The sequence below is a fragment of the Salminus brasiliensis genome, chromosome 7 (genome assembly GCF_030463535.1).
Source record: "Salminus brasiliensis chromosome 7, fSalBra1.hap2, whole genome shotgun sequence".
Lineage (NCBI taxonomy): Eukaryota > Metazoa > Chordata > Actinopteri > Characiformes > Bryconidae > Salminus > Salminus brasiliensis.
The window spans coordinates 25,563,374-25,582,475 of NC_132884.1; the positions used below are offsets into that span (position 1 = coordinate 25,563,374).

The 19,102-nt window shown below is 38.0% G+C and overlaps 1 protein-coding gene across 1 annotated transcript; it reads left to right on the top strand.

Annotated features, from left to right (window-relative positions):
* Nucleotides 1–161: 161 nt before the first annotated feature.
* Nucleotides 162–18,869, top strand: ap1m3 (adaptor related protein complex 1 subunit mu 3). Its single transcript, XM_072684323.1, has 12 exons — nt 162–521; nt 5,768–5,924; nt 6,059–6,126; nt 6,483–6,613; nt 7,819–7,966; nt 9,374–9,500; nt 12,658–12,800; nt 12,952–13,023; nt 13,641–13,799; nt 16,333–16,458; nt 16,543–16,618; nt 17,614–18,869. Exons 1-12 carry the CDS (start codon nt 480–482, stop codon nt 17,634–17,636), a joined length of 1,272 nt encoding a protein of 423 aa, XP_072540424.1. The 5' UTR covers nt 162–479; the 3' UTR covers nt 17,637–18,869.
* Nucleotides 18,870–19,102: the final 233 nt, after the last annotated feature.

A 19,102-nucleotide genomic window follows, 5' to 3' on the forward strand; every position in this document is an offset into this window, starting at 1 on the left:
CACACACACACAGAGAGAGAGAGAGAGAGAGCATGTCATTAAAATGCTCACAAAAACTCAAACACAGTGCCCAGGTCTCGGCCGAAAATGAAAGCCCTGATGCTGGAGCTGTTCATACGCGACACGTCCCTCACGCTCCATGGGGGGGCGTTCAATTACCAATTCAGAAGAAACCCACCAAAAACCCACCTCCAACTTCATTAAGTGAGCGAGTCCCTGCTTTAAACAGAACTTCGGGCGCTTGCGGGTTGGTGTCGGGCTTGTAAACGTGTCGTAGAGCCGCGCTGGATGTGTGTGAAAGCTGACGGACAGCCCCTGAGGAAAAGCTGCAAAACTGGCTCGACGCCTCAGCACCCGGAAGAGAGAGCGCCGCGCGAGCAGGGATGGAAATACCTCTTCGGTTTTCTTCTCCAGGCGTGTGATTAAAAACCTACAACTTCCTTATCGACCCCGTTTCTTCACACATTTATGCGACCAGGATGGCAGCCTCCGCTATCTTCATCCTGGACCTGAAAGGCAAGGTAAGGTGTTTTAAGAGACACGAGCACCAGTGGGTCACGAGTGAGTTTGCACCTGTCGGGAAGAGTGATAGAGCGAGAATGTAGCACACGTAGCACACATGATGTATCCTAAACATGCAAGGATTCAGGTTTAGAAGCAAAACACAGAGACGAGAAACCAGGAAAGCAGGTGTGCATGTCACTAAAATAACATGAACTGTTCTCTAGGGAGGTTTGTTTGAGGGGAGCTGCAAATGAGAGATAAGTAGCCTAATGACCCAAGTTAAAAGTGCCCTAACGTTTCAGTGTAGATGAATATTCATGATAGAAGCAGTAGTGCATAAAGTTAAAGTGGGCTGATGCCAGGATCTATGTATGTAGCTATGTATTACACACACTGTATCTACCAGTTGTAGAAACTGGGACTATATCTACTTAAATTAGTATTCTAGAGATATATAGCTAGCATGACATCCCTGCTGAAAATACAGCTCAAGGACATATTGTATTAGCTGGTGGCTGGTTTATAATAGTTTAAGCTGGTCTTTGATGGTCAATGAGGTTGAAAAGCTGGTCATCCAGCTGGAAACATACACTACAATGCTGGTAACCCATCTGGTTAAACTGGATGTTTTCATACTGAGTTTGATGGATTAGCTGGTCTGTCAGAATGAACAACTTGACCAAGCTGGTCATACTCGTTGACTAGTTTGGTAGTTTGCTGGTCATGCTGATTATCCACCTTGGTCATGCTGGTCATGGTGATCATCCTCCTTGGCCATGCTGGCCCACAAACTTGGTCATGCAGGTGAAGAGCATGGTCATGCTGGTCATGCTTATCATCCACCTTGATCATGCTGATAGACGAACTGAACCATCAGACTTTAACAAAAACACACCCTGTGCTGGTCAAGAGCTAGGTTGCTCAACCAGTGTAACCAATCTGACTAGCTTCAGCAGTTTTTTTGTCAGCATTTTTCAACATATTTCTATGACTTTCAGTAAATTGAGTAATTATTTGTGCATGTCATAAAAAAGTAATACAAAGTTTTGTTCATAATTTAATTCAAAAAGGTAAACTGTCATTTTATATTTATTACACATAAAGTGACGTTACACCTTTTTTTTTCTTTTGTTCAGTATTTATTAGAATATTTCATGAGTAAAAGTAAAAAATAAATAAATAAAGTAATAATAGTAAAACAAGTAATTTAATGTAAAATGTAACAAAGCAAAGTTAGGAACCAAAGAAATCTAACAAAAGAAACAAACAGACAGGGAATAAACAGACCAAGCTGACACGACATGAACTGACATGAAACAGGCACAAGTCCAGACAAGGAACACTGAAACAAAGGGACTACTTATACACAGACCAACAAGGAACCTCTAAGACAAACACAAGAGGGCAAGCCTACAAAGAAGACACAGGTGGGAACACTAATGACAAGGCGGGGCTAAGGCGCAGACAAGAAACACAAGGCCATGTGCTAAGATGCTGTACATGCAATGAATGTAAAATACATGACAGTTCACCAGAATTAAATTATGACCAAAAAAATTACACTCAAATATTTGAGATGCACTAGTATAGTGCAGTAGCCCAGCATTACCTACATGTTCAGTATTTCTGAAGTTCAGTAAATACATCATTAAATATGAACATTTGAAACATCTGTGCATTGCCCATAAACATTTTCTATGTATATATCTTTGCACTAACCAAAACCTTCCACCTCAGTTGACAAAATGTAACCTGGAAGTGAAATGTCCGAAACCAGGTTGTTCACATTGCCTACATGTTCACATTGCCAACTACCCCCTCCTTATGCATCTGTATGCGCCTAGTACTTTCACTTCTCAGCTCACCGGTGCTTTCACTGTTATGTGATAAATTAAAGCCAATAATGAAAAAAAATGTATATTCATTTAGAATAGAAATAGGCTACCTCTGAAGCAAAGAGAGACAAATAGAGAGAGAAACCAAGGTCAAGGCCAAGACGTGCGACAGCCAAAAGGCTTTAATTGAATAGATTACCCTCTGATATGGCTGTGACCCCTGGCAGTGCTGATGAAAGCTTTCTTGTCTGTGCCCTAGAGCAATCCAGTATCTTGCACCTTAGGGTATTCCTGTTCAATCCACACTATATTAGCAGACACTCTTTGATTTCTTAGATGTGTGCCTACCTCATGTGTAACATGCTGTTTTGTACCTACTGTAATATTAGATTTTTAACATTTCAATCAAATGGTATATTCAGAGGACAAAACTAAGCTTCGTACTTTATGTCCTTCTCCCTTTGATTGGTTGTTATTGACTTTACCCTCAATCGAAAGACTTGACTCTCATTAAGAGATATCTTACAGGTGGTTGATATCGATTAGACCACAAGTATGACCTACTTAAACTATTAAAAGAAAGGCAGCAAAAATGCATTTAAAGGGTCATTGTAAAAAGTTTTAAAACACATTGATCACAGTCCATTTTGAATTTGCGGTGTTTGTAATGTCACAGAAACTGAAAACATTTACATATCCCTATCTGCTCAGCCAAGCAGCAGTTTAACCCTGTCTGTTTACACAGATGTAAGAATTATTTGTAGCTCATACAGTTTTTTGCCCAATAGAGAGTAACCAAAACAGAGACTTGCTTTCAAAATGATGGTTTCTTTTCAATTAGTGTTGTTCTTAATTTCTTACATTCTTATTTAAAGGGGTTTAGTGTGCATTTGTGCTTCTAAAAACATTCCAATGTATTTAGGCGTTTCATGACTTTTATAATTGTATTAAATCATTCAATCATTAATCATAAACAGGAAAAACTATTTTACCACCCAGAAAATGTCAGGTGCCACAGCCACCCAGTCATAAATATTTTATGTTTTAATATCATTTTTCACTTCTGAAAAAGTATATAATGTAGTGTGTATCATGAAGGTAAATTGCAGATTTCTATGTTATTCACTGCCTTGCCCGTCCTTTCTTACGCCATGCCTGAATAAAAACCTATTGAGGAAATCAGCAGATTTGTAGCGTGTTAAGATTTTTATGATTTTAGAATATAATTAATTAATTATATTCTAATTATTAATAAATAGTTATTTGGTTATTTAATTTGCATAAACCTGTCACACCACATGACAATTGTAGACTTAAGCAGACATAATATGATGTTTGTTATGTATTTACTAAATTATTTAATAGGAAAATTATGTACTTAAACCCAAAAATGTGCATCATATCAGCCATATGTCTGCCTTAAAGACACAAAACAGCCTGTTTAATAAAAGGTTAACTAAACCTAAAATATGTTACAATATGCTGTTTTGTTCATATATCTGCAGTTAATTTATTTTTTACTGGCATATTTGTTGTAATGTTATTATACTCACTGTAATTACCATCAGTAGATTATATAGATAAATGTACATTTGCTTCACATGTTCATGACCCAAACTCTATGGTTTGTAATGTATTGCAAAATAGTTCTACCGCACTGACTTTAAAACATGATTATAATTATAACACCAACTAGAATAATATAATAATGTTTTATTGCATAATCTCAGAGAACATAAATATTATTTATTGTTTTTCAATCCAAGTCATATTAAAATGGTTGGTTTTCATCATTTATGACCTCGATTGGCACAACCTTGCACTGAGAAATTTACTGCTCCTCCCTAACTCCTCACCATGCTTAAACACAGCCGGGTGAGGAAATCATTTAAGCCTGTAAAACCCCTATAAATCTCCTTTTCAGAAATGGGAAACTCACAGTATAGTCACAAGTGACTTTAGATGTTCAGCCAAAAAAAGAGGCAGAATTGGAGTATTGGTACACCCCAAACGGAAACATATAGAGATCATCATTTGATATTTCTATCCTGTTCTCCTCTTCCTGCTCTTGCTTTTTGCTCTTCAGCAGAACACTCATTATCACATAGTCTACCAGATAATTTTTTTAGAATCTTTTTTAGAATCTATGCTATGCTAAAACATGTTCTGCATTCATGGGAAACATATACTATTTGTACACTGATTAGTGGTTTAGAGGTGCACCTTTTGTGACACAGACCTTTAGGTGCATATGTACCTAAGGTCATCATGTCCAATGGCAAGTGTCAGCTAGAGGGGTATAAATCCCCCCAGATTTGGACCTTTCCCTGGTGTGATTGAGCTCCATCCAATGCTTTTGGAGTGAGTTATATTGGCAATTGTAGTCCAGAACTGATCTTCCAACATTAATACCTGACCTGAATAATTCTCTTTTGGGTAAATGCAATCACAGCAATCCTCACAGCAATGTTCCAACAACTAGTGTAAAACGTCTGCAGAGTGTTATAAAGTGTAATAATACTACTGATTTCAGAAGAAACGTTGGATGGCAGATGCTTACAAACTTTTGGACATGTAATTTAGTATATAGTAATATAGTTTCCAGTTCATAAATGTAATATGACTTTCACTAACATGACAGGGATATTCTAAATCAGATGGCAGCGCAGGTATTTTAACCCCTTAAGAAGTCTAGGGCCCACCTAGGGTTTGTTCTTTCAAACTTCTATTAGTCCCATCAGTTTGAACAGAAATCCCTGTAGTTACTAAAAAATCCACCTTAGTGTTATGAGCCGCCCTGCATTAAGGGGTTAATACTTAGTTGGATAGAGCGTATCATGAGCAGAGGAAGTAACTGACCATTAATTCTGTAGTATCCTTTGGCTTTGTAATATTTCACTATGCCTAAAAAATGTGTGCTATACACAAAATATTTTCAACATATTTCCAGTGACTATTTTCTTTCTGTTTCTTATTTCCTGGCCGTCACTCACCCTATCTGACCTCTGTGCAAATATCTTTCTTTAAAAAAGTAATGAAGTTTATTCATAACTCTAGATTCCTCCAAGATGATTCTATATGACTGCTCTCAGAGGTCAGTAAATATTTGACTCAGTCCCTCGCTCATGCTGACTCAACCTTTTTCCTGTGGTGAAATAAGCACTATGTCTGATAGTATCTCTTGCAACCAGTAACTGAACATGAGTTGCATAATGTTGCCAGTGTTGGTACGTTTGGTTGGTACTTAGCTGGGGACTGTTTTGATGGTCTTAGGACATTCAAACTGAATAAAAGCAGATCCAAATACTCTTATATTATTTCTGTTGTTTGCAAACAAGAATAAAGTGGTTCTCAAATTTTCATGTTAGCGTAAAACAGTGTTTACTCGCTTGTCATGACCTTGCCTGACTGAACTGTCACCCCTTTAGGTGCTCATCTGTCGAAATTACATGGGCAGCGTTGACATGAGTGAGATTGACCACTTCATGCCCATCATGATGAAGAGGGAAGAAGAAGCCGAACTGTCACCTGTGGTGACCCATGGCTCCACACACTTTTTATACATTAAACACAGCAACCTGTACTGTATCCTTTAAAGAGTTAATAATTTTTTCTGTCCATATGCATGTCTTGCTTGTTTAGTGGTATTTGGTGTTGTTATTGTAATTCTAATATCTTTGACAAGACAAGCTGACACATCCTTAACAGTTGGCACTTAGTGGTAGCAATTACCAAGAAGAATACAAATGCTGCCCTTGTGTATTCTTTCCTGTACAAGATAGTGGAAGTAAGTGTGATTTTCACACATTCTAATCTAAGATACGTGATCTGTAAACGTAAATGGCCCTTATCACTTTTTGACCAAATGTGAATCTGGCAGTTGTTCTTTACATTGTGTACAATTTCAGTAGAAATGCTCCCACGAACTTTTTGTATTGACATCAATAAAGTTTCAAAAGGTTTTTTCCTTTCTCTGTAAACTTCCCATTGTGGAGATACTTTTTGCATGACAGCAACAATATCAATCTTTGCAGTATGCTGGTCACATTATCCTCTTTTAAAATTGTTGAAGAAACATTGTGGATGAGCATGTATTCACAATGTTTTGGACATATAGCGTATCCTCATTTAGTCCTGTTTTAGGTCTTCACAGAATATTTTAAGTCCTTGGAGGAGGAGAGCATACGAGACAACTTTGTGACTGTGTATGAGTTAATGGATGAGGTCATGGACTTTGGTTTGCCTCAGACAACGGACAGCAAGATCTTACTGGAGTGAGTACTGGCCGAACTGCACTGTGCATTATTCATCATTCAAATGGGCGCCATCCACCATTTATTCTATTCACAACTCAGCATTCACTGGCTGCCTATAGCCCCTATTCGTTCTTTGTGAACTGGATGTAGTTTTACACACAGAGGTTTGCTTCAGCTGGTGTTGTAGACTCCCACGCTTAGGCTGTTGAGATATTTCAGATGTTTCTGGCTGCCATGAAAACGTTCATGCAGTTATCTTGACAGAATCTGCATTTTGTGGTGGTAAACATAGGGTAGCAGATATGCTCTGTGATTGCATGATCACATTTTTACTCTGAAGACTAAAGTAGTGTAGTAAAGTAGTTTGACTTGTTTATCACCTTCAATGTTGATCGTGTCCATTTAGCAGGCTTTCCAAATTTCTGTAGGGTGCTAGACAGCTCTGCATAATGCTTTGACAGCTGGACCCACATGCTCATCACTCATCACCTCAGTCTGACATGTAATTCAGTATATTTTATATATACATAAATTTAGATTTTTTTTATTTTGCTACTCTGATTCTACTAATGAATTTTCCAACTAATAATATGAAAGCCTCTCTGACATGCATCATCTCAATAGAGACTCACACAGCGAACCATTAGAAGCAATAGCAGAATGATGGACTATGAAGTCTCTATATAATGTCTGCATCACACAGGTGATGGAAATAGAGTGAAAACAAGTTCAGCTGTTTGTCTGCCTGTGTGTCTCTATGGATATACATGTTACTCTCTGGAGTCCCCGACTGCACTTCAACACACCAACTCCACAGCCTGTTTACTGACTCAACAGCAGCCTCATATCTAATGCTACTTCTCTGAAACAGTTTTCACAGAAATCATTACTTCTGCATTGGACCCAGTGATGCATCTTGCTCAAGTTATTTATTTGCATTTAAACCTGTCTATGACCTGGGCCCTTTCACTTTCTTTAACACTGCTTGGTAGTAGAAGATATTTAAGATATTACCACAGAAGTTGGGCATGTAGCTTATATCAGATAAGATAATGGATAAGATTAAGTGCAAGTGGGATTAGGAAAGTGATGTGCCACTGGGATTGGGATATATTTCTCTTTTAAATACGCAAATTCTATAACATCTGATGTCATGTCTCCTACCTAGTTTGTTTTCTTGTTGTTTGTACTTGTTGAGTTTTGGTTGTTCTCATCTGTGTCAGGTATATTACACAGCAAGGGCATAAATTGGAGGTTGGGGCACCACGCCCCCCAGCAACGGTTACCAATGCTGTGTCTTGGAGGTCAGAGGGAATAAAGTACAGGAAGAATGAAGTGTTTATGGATGTCATTGAGTCTGTGAATTTACTGGTGAGTTCAGTTGTGTTTACAAGTACATTTTAATTGTGAGGTGAGAGCCATTTCCTATAACGATCAACTAAGCAGGAGTCCCCTTCTTTTTAAATACATGATGTTCTGTCTCTTCTTGTCTTGACTGACACTCAGTAGTCAATCTTTACATCCTAATAACTTACTTTTACAAATGAACGTGCTTCAGAGAGTTCTTGTAATAGAGACTCCAAGAACCTTCAAATGGGGAAAGCACCTTTACATGAGGTAAAGGCTCTTTAAACCTTAAAAAAGATTCTTCACACTTACAGATCTCTGTTACAAAAACAAAAGTGGTCCTTCTATGGCATCACCTAAAGAACCATTTGAAGCACCTTTATTTTTAAGTGGAGTTATGAAATAACTTTGGGTGGAGGAACATACCCAAAGCCCCTTCTCCCTAATCCAATGTCCTTTAAATTCCATCTTTACCTTGTTTATGTGTCTACAACCCTGCACTCCCTGACAGCAATATGTATCCAATGTATTCTAAACAATCACAGTGTGTTAGTCTGTGCTGAGCAATCACAGCTCCAGATGGGAGTTTTACTCAATAAAAAATTAAAAAGTTATTAATTCATTCATAACCCAACATTAATAAAAAAAAACTTTGGTCACAAAATGATTAACAAGCACTGAGGTCAGTGTTACAGCCAGCATCCTGCTCAGAGAGATTCTGATCTGCATCAATCTGAAATTCATTCTCTCAGGCATGCCTGAGCTGAGGCTGGTTCTTGGGTGAATTATTGATTCACCAGTGCATTTGTATATATTGCAAAGCATATTACAGTCTCAGTACTTTTGTGGACAGTATTCTACTATGCACTGTCTTTCAGAACCTAGTTTTGAAACATAATTTTTATTCTTTAATAAGTTTATCTAAACAACCTTGTTCATAGTCATCTCAAGGTCATGGTTTGCAATGAATGATGGAGGGAACTGTTTTCCTATGCTTTTTCTGCAAAATGCTTGTATTCTGCCCCCTGTCCCAAGTTGAATGCCCTGGCTCTTGGTGCACTCCTTAGGTTGTGATTCTGAACGACAGCCCACAGCAGCTCTCAGGAGCACCTCTCTCTTCGATTAACAGCAGGTGGACGTTTCATTGCTTTCTAATGGGGCATTACCATTCACATTACCATACAGCGTTCTCTGTTTTACTTTTTCTCCTCTGCTACATTTTCGGGACTTGAAGTGGTCTAGGTTTTATTTGGTGTTTTGGTCTTGTGAGGCATATTTTGAATGATTATTAAGAACATGAATATTCTATGCAGAAATAATTGTACTTGTGGGGACAGAGATGATGTTTTGTCCTTCACACTTACTTCTGCTCTCTCTCCTCATACTTCTGTTTTCTCCCTCTCCCTCATTTTTCCCTCTGTGTTATACCAGGTTAGTGCTACAGGCAGCGTCCTGCGCAGTGAGATTCTGGGTAGCATCAAACTGAAAGTCGTTCTCTCAGGCATGCCTGAACTGAGGCTGGGGCTCAATGACAAAGTGCTCTTCGAGACAACCGGCAGTAAGTGATCATAACTATAACAGATTCAGTTTGGGCTGGACAACATCTGTAAAAAAAGCCGCTACAGTATTTTTTCAGATTTTTGAAAAACAAAAAAAGAGAAAAAAGGACACTTTTTTTTCACTAACTTTATATTAAATTCTTCCTTACTAACTTATTCTATTCCTAAATATGCTAATTATCTGACAAAGATAGACGGTGGACTAAGGCACTGCATTTGACTTTTATATTGTCGTCACACAAAAACCTTGTATCTTTATTTGTACTGTTTTTGTCATAAATTAAATGAGACAGTTCTTTCTGACAGTCATTTGCATTGTGTCAGAATTTCATGATGAATTGATCCATAGAAATGTTTAAAAAAGACTTAAAATTTTTTGACTTCAAGTGAAAGTTAATAAGTTTTTTCCCTCAAGGTTTTATGTGACAGCAGTGGTATGTTTATGTTCAGAATAAAATACCCTGTTGTGTCATCATGTATTGCAATTGCAGTATACCTTCCAATGTATTTAGTGTTGTGTGGTTTGGTCTGCATTATTTGGGACCAAAATTGTGGGATTACATGAAAGCAGATGGTTAAAGCATAGCAAAGCATTTTCTAGTGGTAGACTAGTTCCCCACCTAGGAAAGCACACCATGCAATACCAATAAATATACTTGGACAAGTCTCCTAATGCTACATTTGTCTACCTGTGTAACATGATTCAAATGTAAGCTGCTCTGGATAAGAGTGTGATCCACATGCCATAAATGTAAATTGAAATTGAAACCCATGAAAACCTCGGTTCATCAGTGATTGGTCTCCTTTGCAAATACCCGCTTCTTTCAGTACAAGTACGGCCAGTGTCATGTCAACAATTAAGGAACCATATATGTTGCATTTCTAGTGCAAGTCTAACTGCTTATTTTGAACCAGTCAGGGGAGGCAATTCATTCTCTACCTCTCGTATTTGTACTTCATTGATGGCTTCCCTCACATCTGTTTCTTTTCCTTAATCACCACTGCAGGCTTTTGCACAGCAGGTGTCAATCACCTTAAAGATCAGCTCTCACTTTTGCATTCATCTTCACGTCCTGACCAAGCCGGAGCTGAGAGTAAATTTATTTCAAATGCTGCTAGTGCTGGAAGTGTTTCCCATCAAGTGATCTATAGGCAAGCAATTTGTCAAAAAGAGTAGACTGGGCACAGATGTGCCCTAATGTTCAGAACACATTGACTGGAAGAACAGTAAGGTTTGTCAGAAGCTGGAAGTGCTGTAGGAACACTGACATCCTGATGTACTTCCCTTTATCATTCACATGTACCAAGTGGCTTGTAACTGGTAACATCAACCTGTGTACAGGTCATCTGACCTGTAATGAGGTGGCAATATGAAACCAGTGATGCACTTTCTCTTGATGAGAAAAATGCTGCCCTCTGCAGGAAAAGAAAGTGAATGTTGAATCAAGAACCAGGTTTATTACCCAAGCCAACAAAATGACAAAATCTTTTAGGGAAATTATAACGCAATCCTAGTCAACTATGCCATAAGCATTACAAAAGCCATCATACAGGACTTATGAACTCACACAGTGTTAACAGAGAGGATCAACTATACATGTTAGTTTCAAAGTGCTGATAATTCACACCACCAGTAAGCTTTTCTCGCTTTTGCTGGCGGCAGCCCCTAAGGAACCAATCAGGAGGCATTAGACTGAGAGGTCACACCTCCCCCCCCCCCCCATGTGACCTTTCGGTGGTGCGGCTCATAGCATCAGTAGGTGCTTGAGTGTGAGCAATGAGGGCTGGGTCCCAGCAGGCCTTTCCTGCTACTGAAGGGACACAGAGACTGCTGAGCTGTGCCCGACTCCACACAGCTCTTTATACTCCTCTGTAAATGTCAGTGATGGAGACAAAGAGAATCAGACACTTCTAGACAAGGACACACTTTTTATAGGAACTGTGATACCAGTACACCGAATTTAACTAGTTTAAAAGCTCATATAAGCTCCAATGCCATTCTTTTCTGTTGTGTTCTTTTCCTTCCTTGACTTCGCAAAGACACAGCAATCCCAGTTCAATGCTATGAAAGGTCCATTTCACAGACTGGAGCTTGGAGCGTGGTGTTAAATTCCCAAAGCTCACTGGTATTAGGGACTTTTAGGATGCTACCAAGCTCAGCATCATCAAAAGCTTTTTCTACAGCTGCCTTCTCTTTCTCACAGGTTTAAACATACTGCAACAACGAGCAATCACATCCACGCTCTCCTTTGTTTTTCCCTTATACTATATCTCCCAGCCCTAGATATAAAAAAATGAAACAGATCAGAAGGCTTTTGTGTCACATATACTTTACACATGTAGATTAAACCGTACATTCATGTAAAACACTACAATACCAAAACAGAAGACACAGAGTGCATTATCAAACTATATTAATCTATAATCTTTCAGTCAACAATTAACATGCCTCCTGTCTGAACAGTACAGGTTGTGGTAGTTACAGTGTTATGTATTAGAAGCAGCCAGCATAGATAATGTTAGAAAAACTCTTACCAGTGATTTTCTTTTGACAGGTGCTAGTTCAGCAAGTCATCTTCTGTTATCTTTCTGTTTAAGTTCATTCCCACCATTAAGCAGTAATACAGCTGGATTCACTAGAATTCCCTGTATGTAATGTTTTATGGTACCATCACTGTCCTATCAAAACGTCCATGGTTATTTGGAATATATACAGTATATATATATATATATATATATATATATATATATATATATATATATATATACATACATTTACATTTACAGCATTTAGCAGATGCTCTTATCCAGAGCGACTTAAAAAAGTGCTTTGCTGTTTACCCAAGAAAAACCTTAGCTAGTTAGAATAGACTAATACTTCAAAGATACCTTTAAGCTTTAGACATTACTAAGCACAAGTCAATAAGGTGATATATATATTGCTTCTCCTATAAAGTAGCAACTTTGGAGTTCTGGTGACTTCTGGTTTGTGTTTGAAGGCCCCTGATAAGTGGGCTCAGAAATGAAAAACTTGACAGAGTTAAAGGAAGGAGATGTGGTGGAGGTGGTTTCGTTTGTAGAACTGAAGGTGGTTCTTCTCCTTTGTTATTGCATTGCGAGAGTTAAATGAAATGTATGTCCTATATCTTTCCACAGGAGAGAAGAGTAAGTCAGTGGAGTTAGAGGACGTTAAGTTTCATCAGTGTGTGCGTCTCTCTCGCTTTGAGAACGACCGGACCATCTCATTTATTCCTCCTGATGGAGAGAGTGAACTCATGTCCTATCGCCTTAACACCACAGTGAGCATCACACACACCCCACCAGCACACACTCAGAATAGCCAGTGAGAATCAGCGTTTTGTGATGGTTTGTACGCTACCATGGCTGACATGGGCTCTGATTTATTTATCACAGTCCTAATTTAATAAATCATCATTGCACCACCTGCAGGTGAAGCCCCTCATATGGATTGAAAGCGTGATTGAGAAGTTTTCCCACAGCCGAGTAGAAATCAAAGTTAAGGTACTGGCGCACACACATACACAGCTGAGACACACTATACACTCCACTTCCCCAGGCTTCACGCTTCTTTCCCTGCAAACAGCTCTAAGGTTTACCTGCAATGTGTCTTAAGAGTTGTTTAGTTTTTAAACAAGGAGGCTTTGTCCTTTTTGTCCTTTCTCTGTAGAAGCCTGGTTGAAAATCCATTTAGATAAACTAGTCTCTACAAGACTGTAACAATATGTTGCACTGTTGCATTTTCAACTCCTTAAGCTACTGAAATCAAGAAAGAAGTCAAGGGGGGTATTGTAAGATGAGAATCTGTACTTTCGGCAGAAGTTCTTTGCTTGTTTTAATGAGTCACAAGTGATAAACAATAAATATTCTTGTGACTCAGCTTTCATAACTAACTTACATATTAGTTTCATAATATTTTGCTGGATAAGTTATAAAAGTCTGAAGCTAAGTAGCTGAACAGTAAGACTAAAGTTCATGGGTTTAATTGACCAGAAAGGATATCTTTACAAATAAGTCTAATTAAAATTAATTTACGCTCTCTGTAATCAGTGAGTCACATTCACACAGTGTGGTAGTACTAAGTGTGTGTTTTGTTCAGTGTGGTGTGCTTTGCCCTGCAGGCCCGTAGTCAGTTTAAGAGTCGCTCCACAGCCAACAACGTGTCCATCCTGGTGCCTGTGCCCAGCGACGCTGACTCACCCAGATTTAAGACCAGCACAGGCAATGCCAAGTGGGTACCTGAGAAGAGTGCTGTAGAGTGGGTCATCAAATCCTTCCCAGTGAGTGATGCTTTTATGTGACCTTTATAAGCCTTCTGTTATGACTTCATAAGCAATGCATGATCTGTGCTGCCATTTCAAAGTTGATGTCACTTGCCATATTAATGTTACTTGTTATATTGGCTTAAATATTTTATAAACTAAAGTTTAGAAACTACAAAATATGTACTCTTTTAGTTTATTTACTGTATATATGTATAAGTACTTCCTTATAAGTATAAGTAGTTCCTGCTGGGAATAAGATGGTACTAGTCATGTATAATAGACTGTCATTAATTTAGTTTTAAATATATATATTGTTTTAAAAATAATAAATCATCTTTTTTTTACTGTGTCTGGTATTATAAATATTAATTTTAGTAAATAATAATAATTAATAATCTTTTTTTATTTACTGTGTCTGGTATTATAAATATTGATTTTATTAAACCTTGCCTTGATTTTTACAGCATTCTTAGTAAATTTTAAAAATTAAAATATGAATTTCTTAGCTTTATATTATTTACACTATATGTTCAAATCTTTGTAGACACCTGTTCATCCAAAACTTTGAGTTTTTTAAACAGTAAAATGAAATGTGGATATACATTAAATGGTCTTGACAATCTCAGAACACTATTAATAACACTAGAGTAATACTAGGTATCGCCATCTCCTCAATTCAAATCAAACAGCCTCAATTATTTGTGACATGGATTCCAGAAGATGTTTAAAATGTAATTAAAGAACAAATTAATGATTCCAGCCTGAGACGATGTTTGCTTTTTTTGCTTTTTGCTTTGTGACACGGTGCAAAATCATGCTGCAAGTAGCCATTAGATGATGTCAACTGTTCAGTTTTGGTGAGGCTGTGCCCACTGCAGTCTCAGCTTACTGTTCTTGGCTGACAGAAGTGGAACTCAGAGTGATCTTCCACTAATGTAACCATCCGCCTCAAGTTTGAATGTGTTGCGCGTTCTGAGATTATTTTCTGTTCCTCACAAGATCACAGAGTGATTATCTGAGTTACTGTAGCCATCAGCTTAAACCAGTCTGGCCATTCTTTGGACATTTTCTTGGAGCTGCTGGCCTGTATCTGCATGACTGCCACAAGATTTGCTGATCAGATAATTACATGAATAAGTAGGTGTTACTAGTAAAGGGTGGTGATTGTATGTCCTCCAGTCACACCATGATTTTGTAAGAGCTGTGAAAACTTTAGAAAACTGCTAGTGTGAATAAGCTGTCCCTTGCATCGTACAGCCGGAGGAAAACCACAGTCAGGGCAGTCCAAATTAAGCTAATCATACTGAACTCTCAGAAGAATTGAGTGTGTAATAATGCTTCTGACTCACAGGAACACATGTGCAAGTCTGCACACTCTGCACAGTATGTAGTAGAACAACGAGATCCTCATATTAAAGTGTCACACAGTTATTAAACCACTGGGACCCATACAGATGAAAACAACAAATTATGAGAACATCTCGGTTCTGTGTGCAACATCTTACAGCAATGTGTGGAGAAAATGCCTTTGTTATAGCATAGCATTATTTGGGATGTTTAATGTACTGTTTTGACTCATAATGCGTCACATGCATATAATTAAGCAGAGGGTTACAGCTGACCTAATGTAGCACAACTGGGGTATTTTTGTCTCAGGAGTTGTTTTCTGTCTGCTTCATTGTCTCTGTGTTCATGGATACAGTGTTGCCCAGGAAGTTCAAGGCCCCTCATGGCGTTGATACCTTTCTTTTTAATGTACAAGGGGAATTTATCTTTTATGATAAGGTGACAATGGGAAATGTTTTAACAGTGATGATTTTATAACAGTTGCTATGTATTAGTACAGATTTTAGAGCTGGAGCCATACCTAAGTATTGTGCTGATAAGCATGCTCCACTTTCTACATCACGTATCTCAGTTTGCAATAAGTGAGCCAACTCTTCACCAGTGTCACAATCTTATCTGCTAGCAGACCTGGGCCTGTGTTCATGAAGCTTCCGAGATTAAGAGTGCTGATCTAATATCTTTTCCTGTTAGTAAGGTTGTTGTAAAGAAGAGAGGAATCTCATCCTAAATCAGCTCAGGTCCTGATTTTATAACTATTGATTGAGAGAGTATGATAATGTTTTTTTTTCATAAAAATGTGTTGTTGTTTTTTTGTTTTGTTTGACACTTACCTCACACCTTACCTTACTGAAATACCACCCCCTTCAAAAATTAATGAAACATTTTGGCAATAATGGCAACTTTTTGCTTTTAGATATTGAAGCCTTGGTAATATTCAGAGGCTTTCTCTGGTTTCATAAAAATGAAAGCTAAACAACATGCAGAATGTTGTTTCATATCCTCAATAACTGGAAGGCGCTGCATTTGGAGAAAAACATGCTTTATTTATCCATAAAAATCTCAGTACTGCTGTGAAACTATTGCTGACGTAGTTGCCTTTTTATGAATGACTGGACAACTAATGCACTTGACAAAAATGTGAACCCCTGCATAATGTGTTTTTAAATTGTGGACCTGAATCAACTCATCCGTGTGTTTACAGGGAGGGAAAGAGTACATGATGAGAGCTCACTTTGGACTGCCTAGTGTGGAGAGCGACGAACAAGAAGCAAAGAGGCCGATTACAGTGAAGTTCGAGATCCCTTATTTCACTGTGTCAGGCATTCAGGTGGGTCTCTGAGGTTCAATAGTTTAGGTTATTGAATCTAAGTACATAGAAGCTTTAATACTGAGCATAATTTCATGTATTTAGGTCCGATATTTAAAAATCATTGAGAAGACTGGCTACCAGGCATTACCATGGGTGCGATACATTACACAGAGTGGGGGTAAGCTACACAAACACACACACACACATACAGAAAAAAACTGAATTAATTTACTTTACTCAAATACACCATATGGACAAAAATATTGGGACACCTGCTCATTCATTGTTTCTTACAAAATCAAGGGTATTAAAAAGTAGTCTATCCTGGTTATTACTGTTCAGGAAAGGCGTTCTACTAAATTTTAGAGGATTCGATTGCATGGAAAAGAGCATTAGTGAGGTCAGGATGTTGGATGATTACCACTCCACCTCCCCCCCAACTCCCTAAGTCATCTCAAAAGTATTGGAAAAAGCACCATCATTCCAGAGAACACAGTTCAACTGCTCCACAGCTCAATGCTGGGGGCTTTATACTCCTGGCATTAGGCATGGTGCCAATAGGTTCAGGTGCATCTGCTCAAGTGAGTCCTATTCTATTGGTAGTAGTTCTATACACGAATAGACAAGCTGTGTGCAACAATAGGTGCAACTGAATGCATTCATTGGAAATGGGTGTCCACAAACATTTGGACATATAGTGTATGTACATAATTTCCAAATAAATTGAATCTAGCACACCAGCACAGCTTGGCCTTTAGTGTTATTACTTAATAATAATAATAATAATAATAACATAATTATTTTTTTATGTGGAAATGAAGGACATCACACAAATCATTTAGATTTACCTTGCCCTGTATAAAAACGTATTCCTTTGCTCTCGCTCTGTATTTCTCTTTCTCTCTCACACACACACATGCACACACACTGTCTCATGCCACACTTAATAGAGTGTAGACTATCAGTTTTCCATTTGCATCAGCGATACCAGAGGAGAGGGAGGCACTCTAATCTTTCAGCTCTTTTCACTTATTCAATAGAAATGCTACACAGGCAGCCCACTTACAAACATTTTCCAGGGTATATATATACATTATGTACAGTCCCTATTAACAATAACATCAAATTTGTTATTTTGCTGATGTTTATTGACTGTATTATTATATTTGGCAGATTATCAGCTAAGGACAAACTAAAGGGATTTGCAGACTGTTCTGTCCTGGCCTTCTGTTCTCCTCAGAGAAAGAGCAAGGAAGAGAGAGAGAGAGAGCTCGAGAGAGCTCTGTGCTGTTCTCAAACATCACCTCTGTCTTTAGCGTGTGTAAGAGAAAGATGAAGAAAGAGAAATTGTGTTTTCTGAACCAAGCAATAACAAAGTAGTATTACAATGTATTACTGTAGAAACACTGATTTTGACGATTGGCTGGGTTTGGTGTTGTTTTCTATTTGCTCTGTTACTTGTTTAGTGTAAACTGAATTTTTATGTATTTAACAACTGTATGGATATGTAAGTCCATTATTTTAAGGAACAAACTAGTTTACATATGTTTTATTACTTGTTATCTATCATAATATCTAAAGAAGGAAGTGGCGGTTTTATTATTTAGTTTCTGTAGAACTTTTAAGGCGGAACCCCACTGACTGATGGAATGAACACCTACTGCACAAAATGATCAATGATTAATAAGGCTGTACACTGCCGGGCAGCAGTGTAATCCTATAGTTTCACTGCTGTAGCCCTGTGGCCTTGTTTCTTGTGTTTGCATTTGCAAATGCAAAATTCTAAAGCATGTCTGCACACACACACAAGCTCCTAGGAAATGCTTATTTGTCAGTTATTTGTAAGAACAGGATTTTATAGTGAATTAATTCTGAAGAAACTTGGGTTGAGGAGCTAAATACAAACTTTCTTCTGTCATTTGGTGGTGTGGTGTGTGCAGGGGTCAGAACATCTCAGCTAGACATCAGTGAGAAAGGATTAGAGTCCATATAACACTGCCTGATCTGTATTTGTATCTGGGTCCTAGCACCAAGTGTTAGGCCAGAAACCTCCTGTTTTACATTTCTACTATTTCCTACATGTTATTGCAAGACTTCATGTAGAGAACACTCTGCCACAATTCAGTGTATTCAGCATGCATTGCTTCACTTGTATCAGCGAGGTTGGAGTGTGTGGAGTACTGTTTGGCACCTCTGCAGATGCAGCAGAATATATTATTTGTTGTAAGTATGACAGCTTGTCTCTCGTTCACAGTCTCTCACCAGAAGCCAGTGGTGTGCTAACCTCCAGATAATTATTCCACACGTCCCCTGAACTGGTTTTGATATTTCCCCTTTTTCATTGTTTAGAGATAACAGCATTCTGCTTCCACTTGATACTGTTCAGAGGGTGACTGGAAAGAAATAAATGACTTTTTCTGTTTGTCAAATTGTCATTGTTTATATTCTACCTGTTCACAGTCGTTCTTTCTCTTCCATTTATCAACTTATTCATTCAGTGCCATAATATTGAGTTTTTGGACTATAATCCTAAGAAGATGTAAGAAGTGTTTAGTCTTTAATTCTGTTTAAGAAATACAACCCCAGTGCTAGGGAATGTACTATATCTATTACCTCTAAAACAGTGACTTTATAGCAGAGTAAAGAATGATGTTACACAGGT

What these genes read in the sequence shown, in the direction of transcription:
- ap1m3 (XM_072684323.1), top strand. Translation starts at nt 480, where the DNA reads ATGGCAGCCTCCGCTATCTTCATCCTGGACCTGAAAGGCAAG. An exon ending in TTGAGTCTGTGAATTTACTG is followed by an intron (nt 7,967 to 9,373) that starts GTGAGTTCAGTT and finishes GTGTTATACCAG; the next exon opens with GTTAGTGCTACAGGCAGCGT. An exon ending in GCTCTTCGAGACAACCGGCA is followed by an intron (nt 9,501 to 12,657) that starts GTAAGTGATCAT and finishes ATCTTTCCACAG; the next exon opens with GAGAGAAGAGTAAGTCAGTG.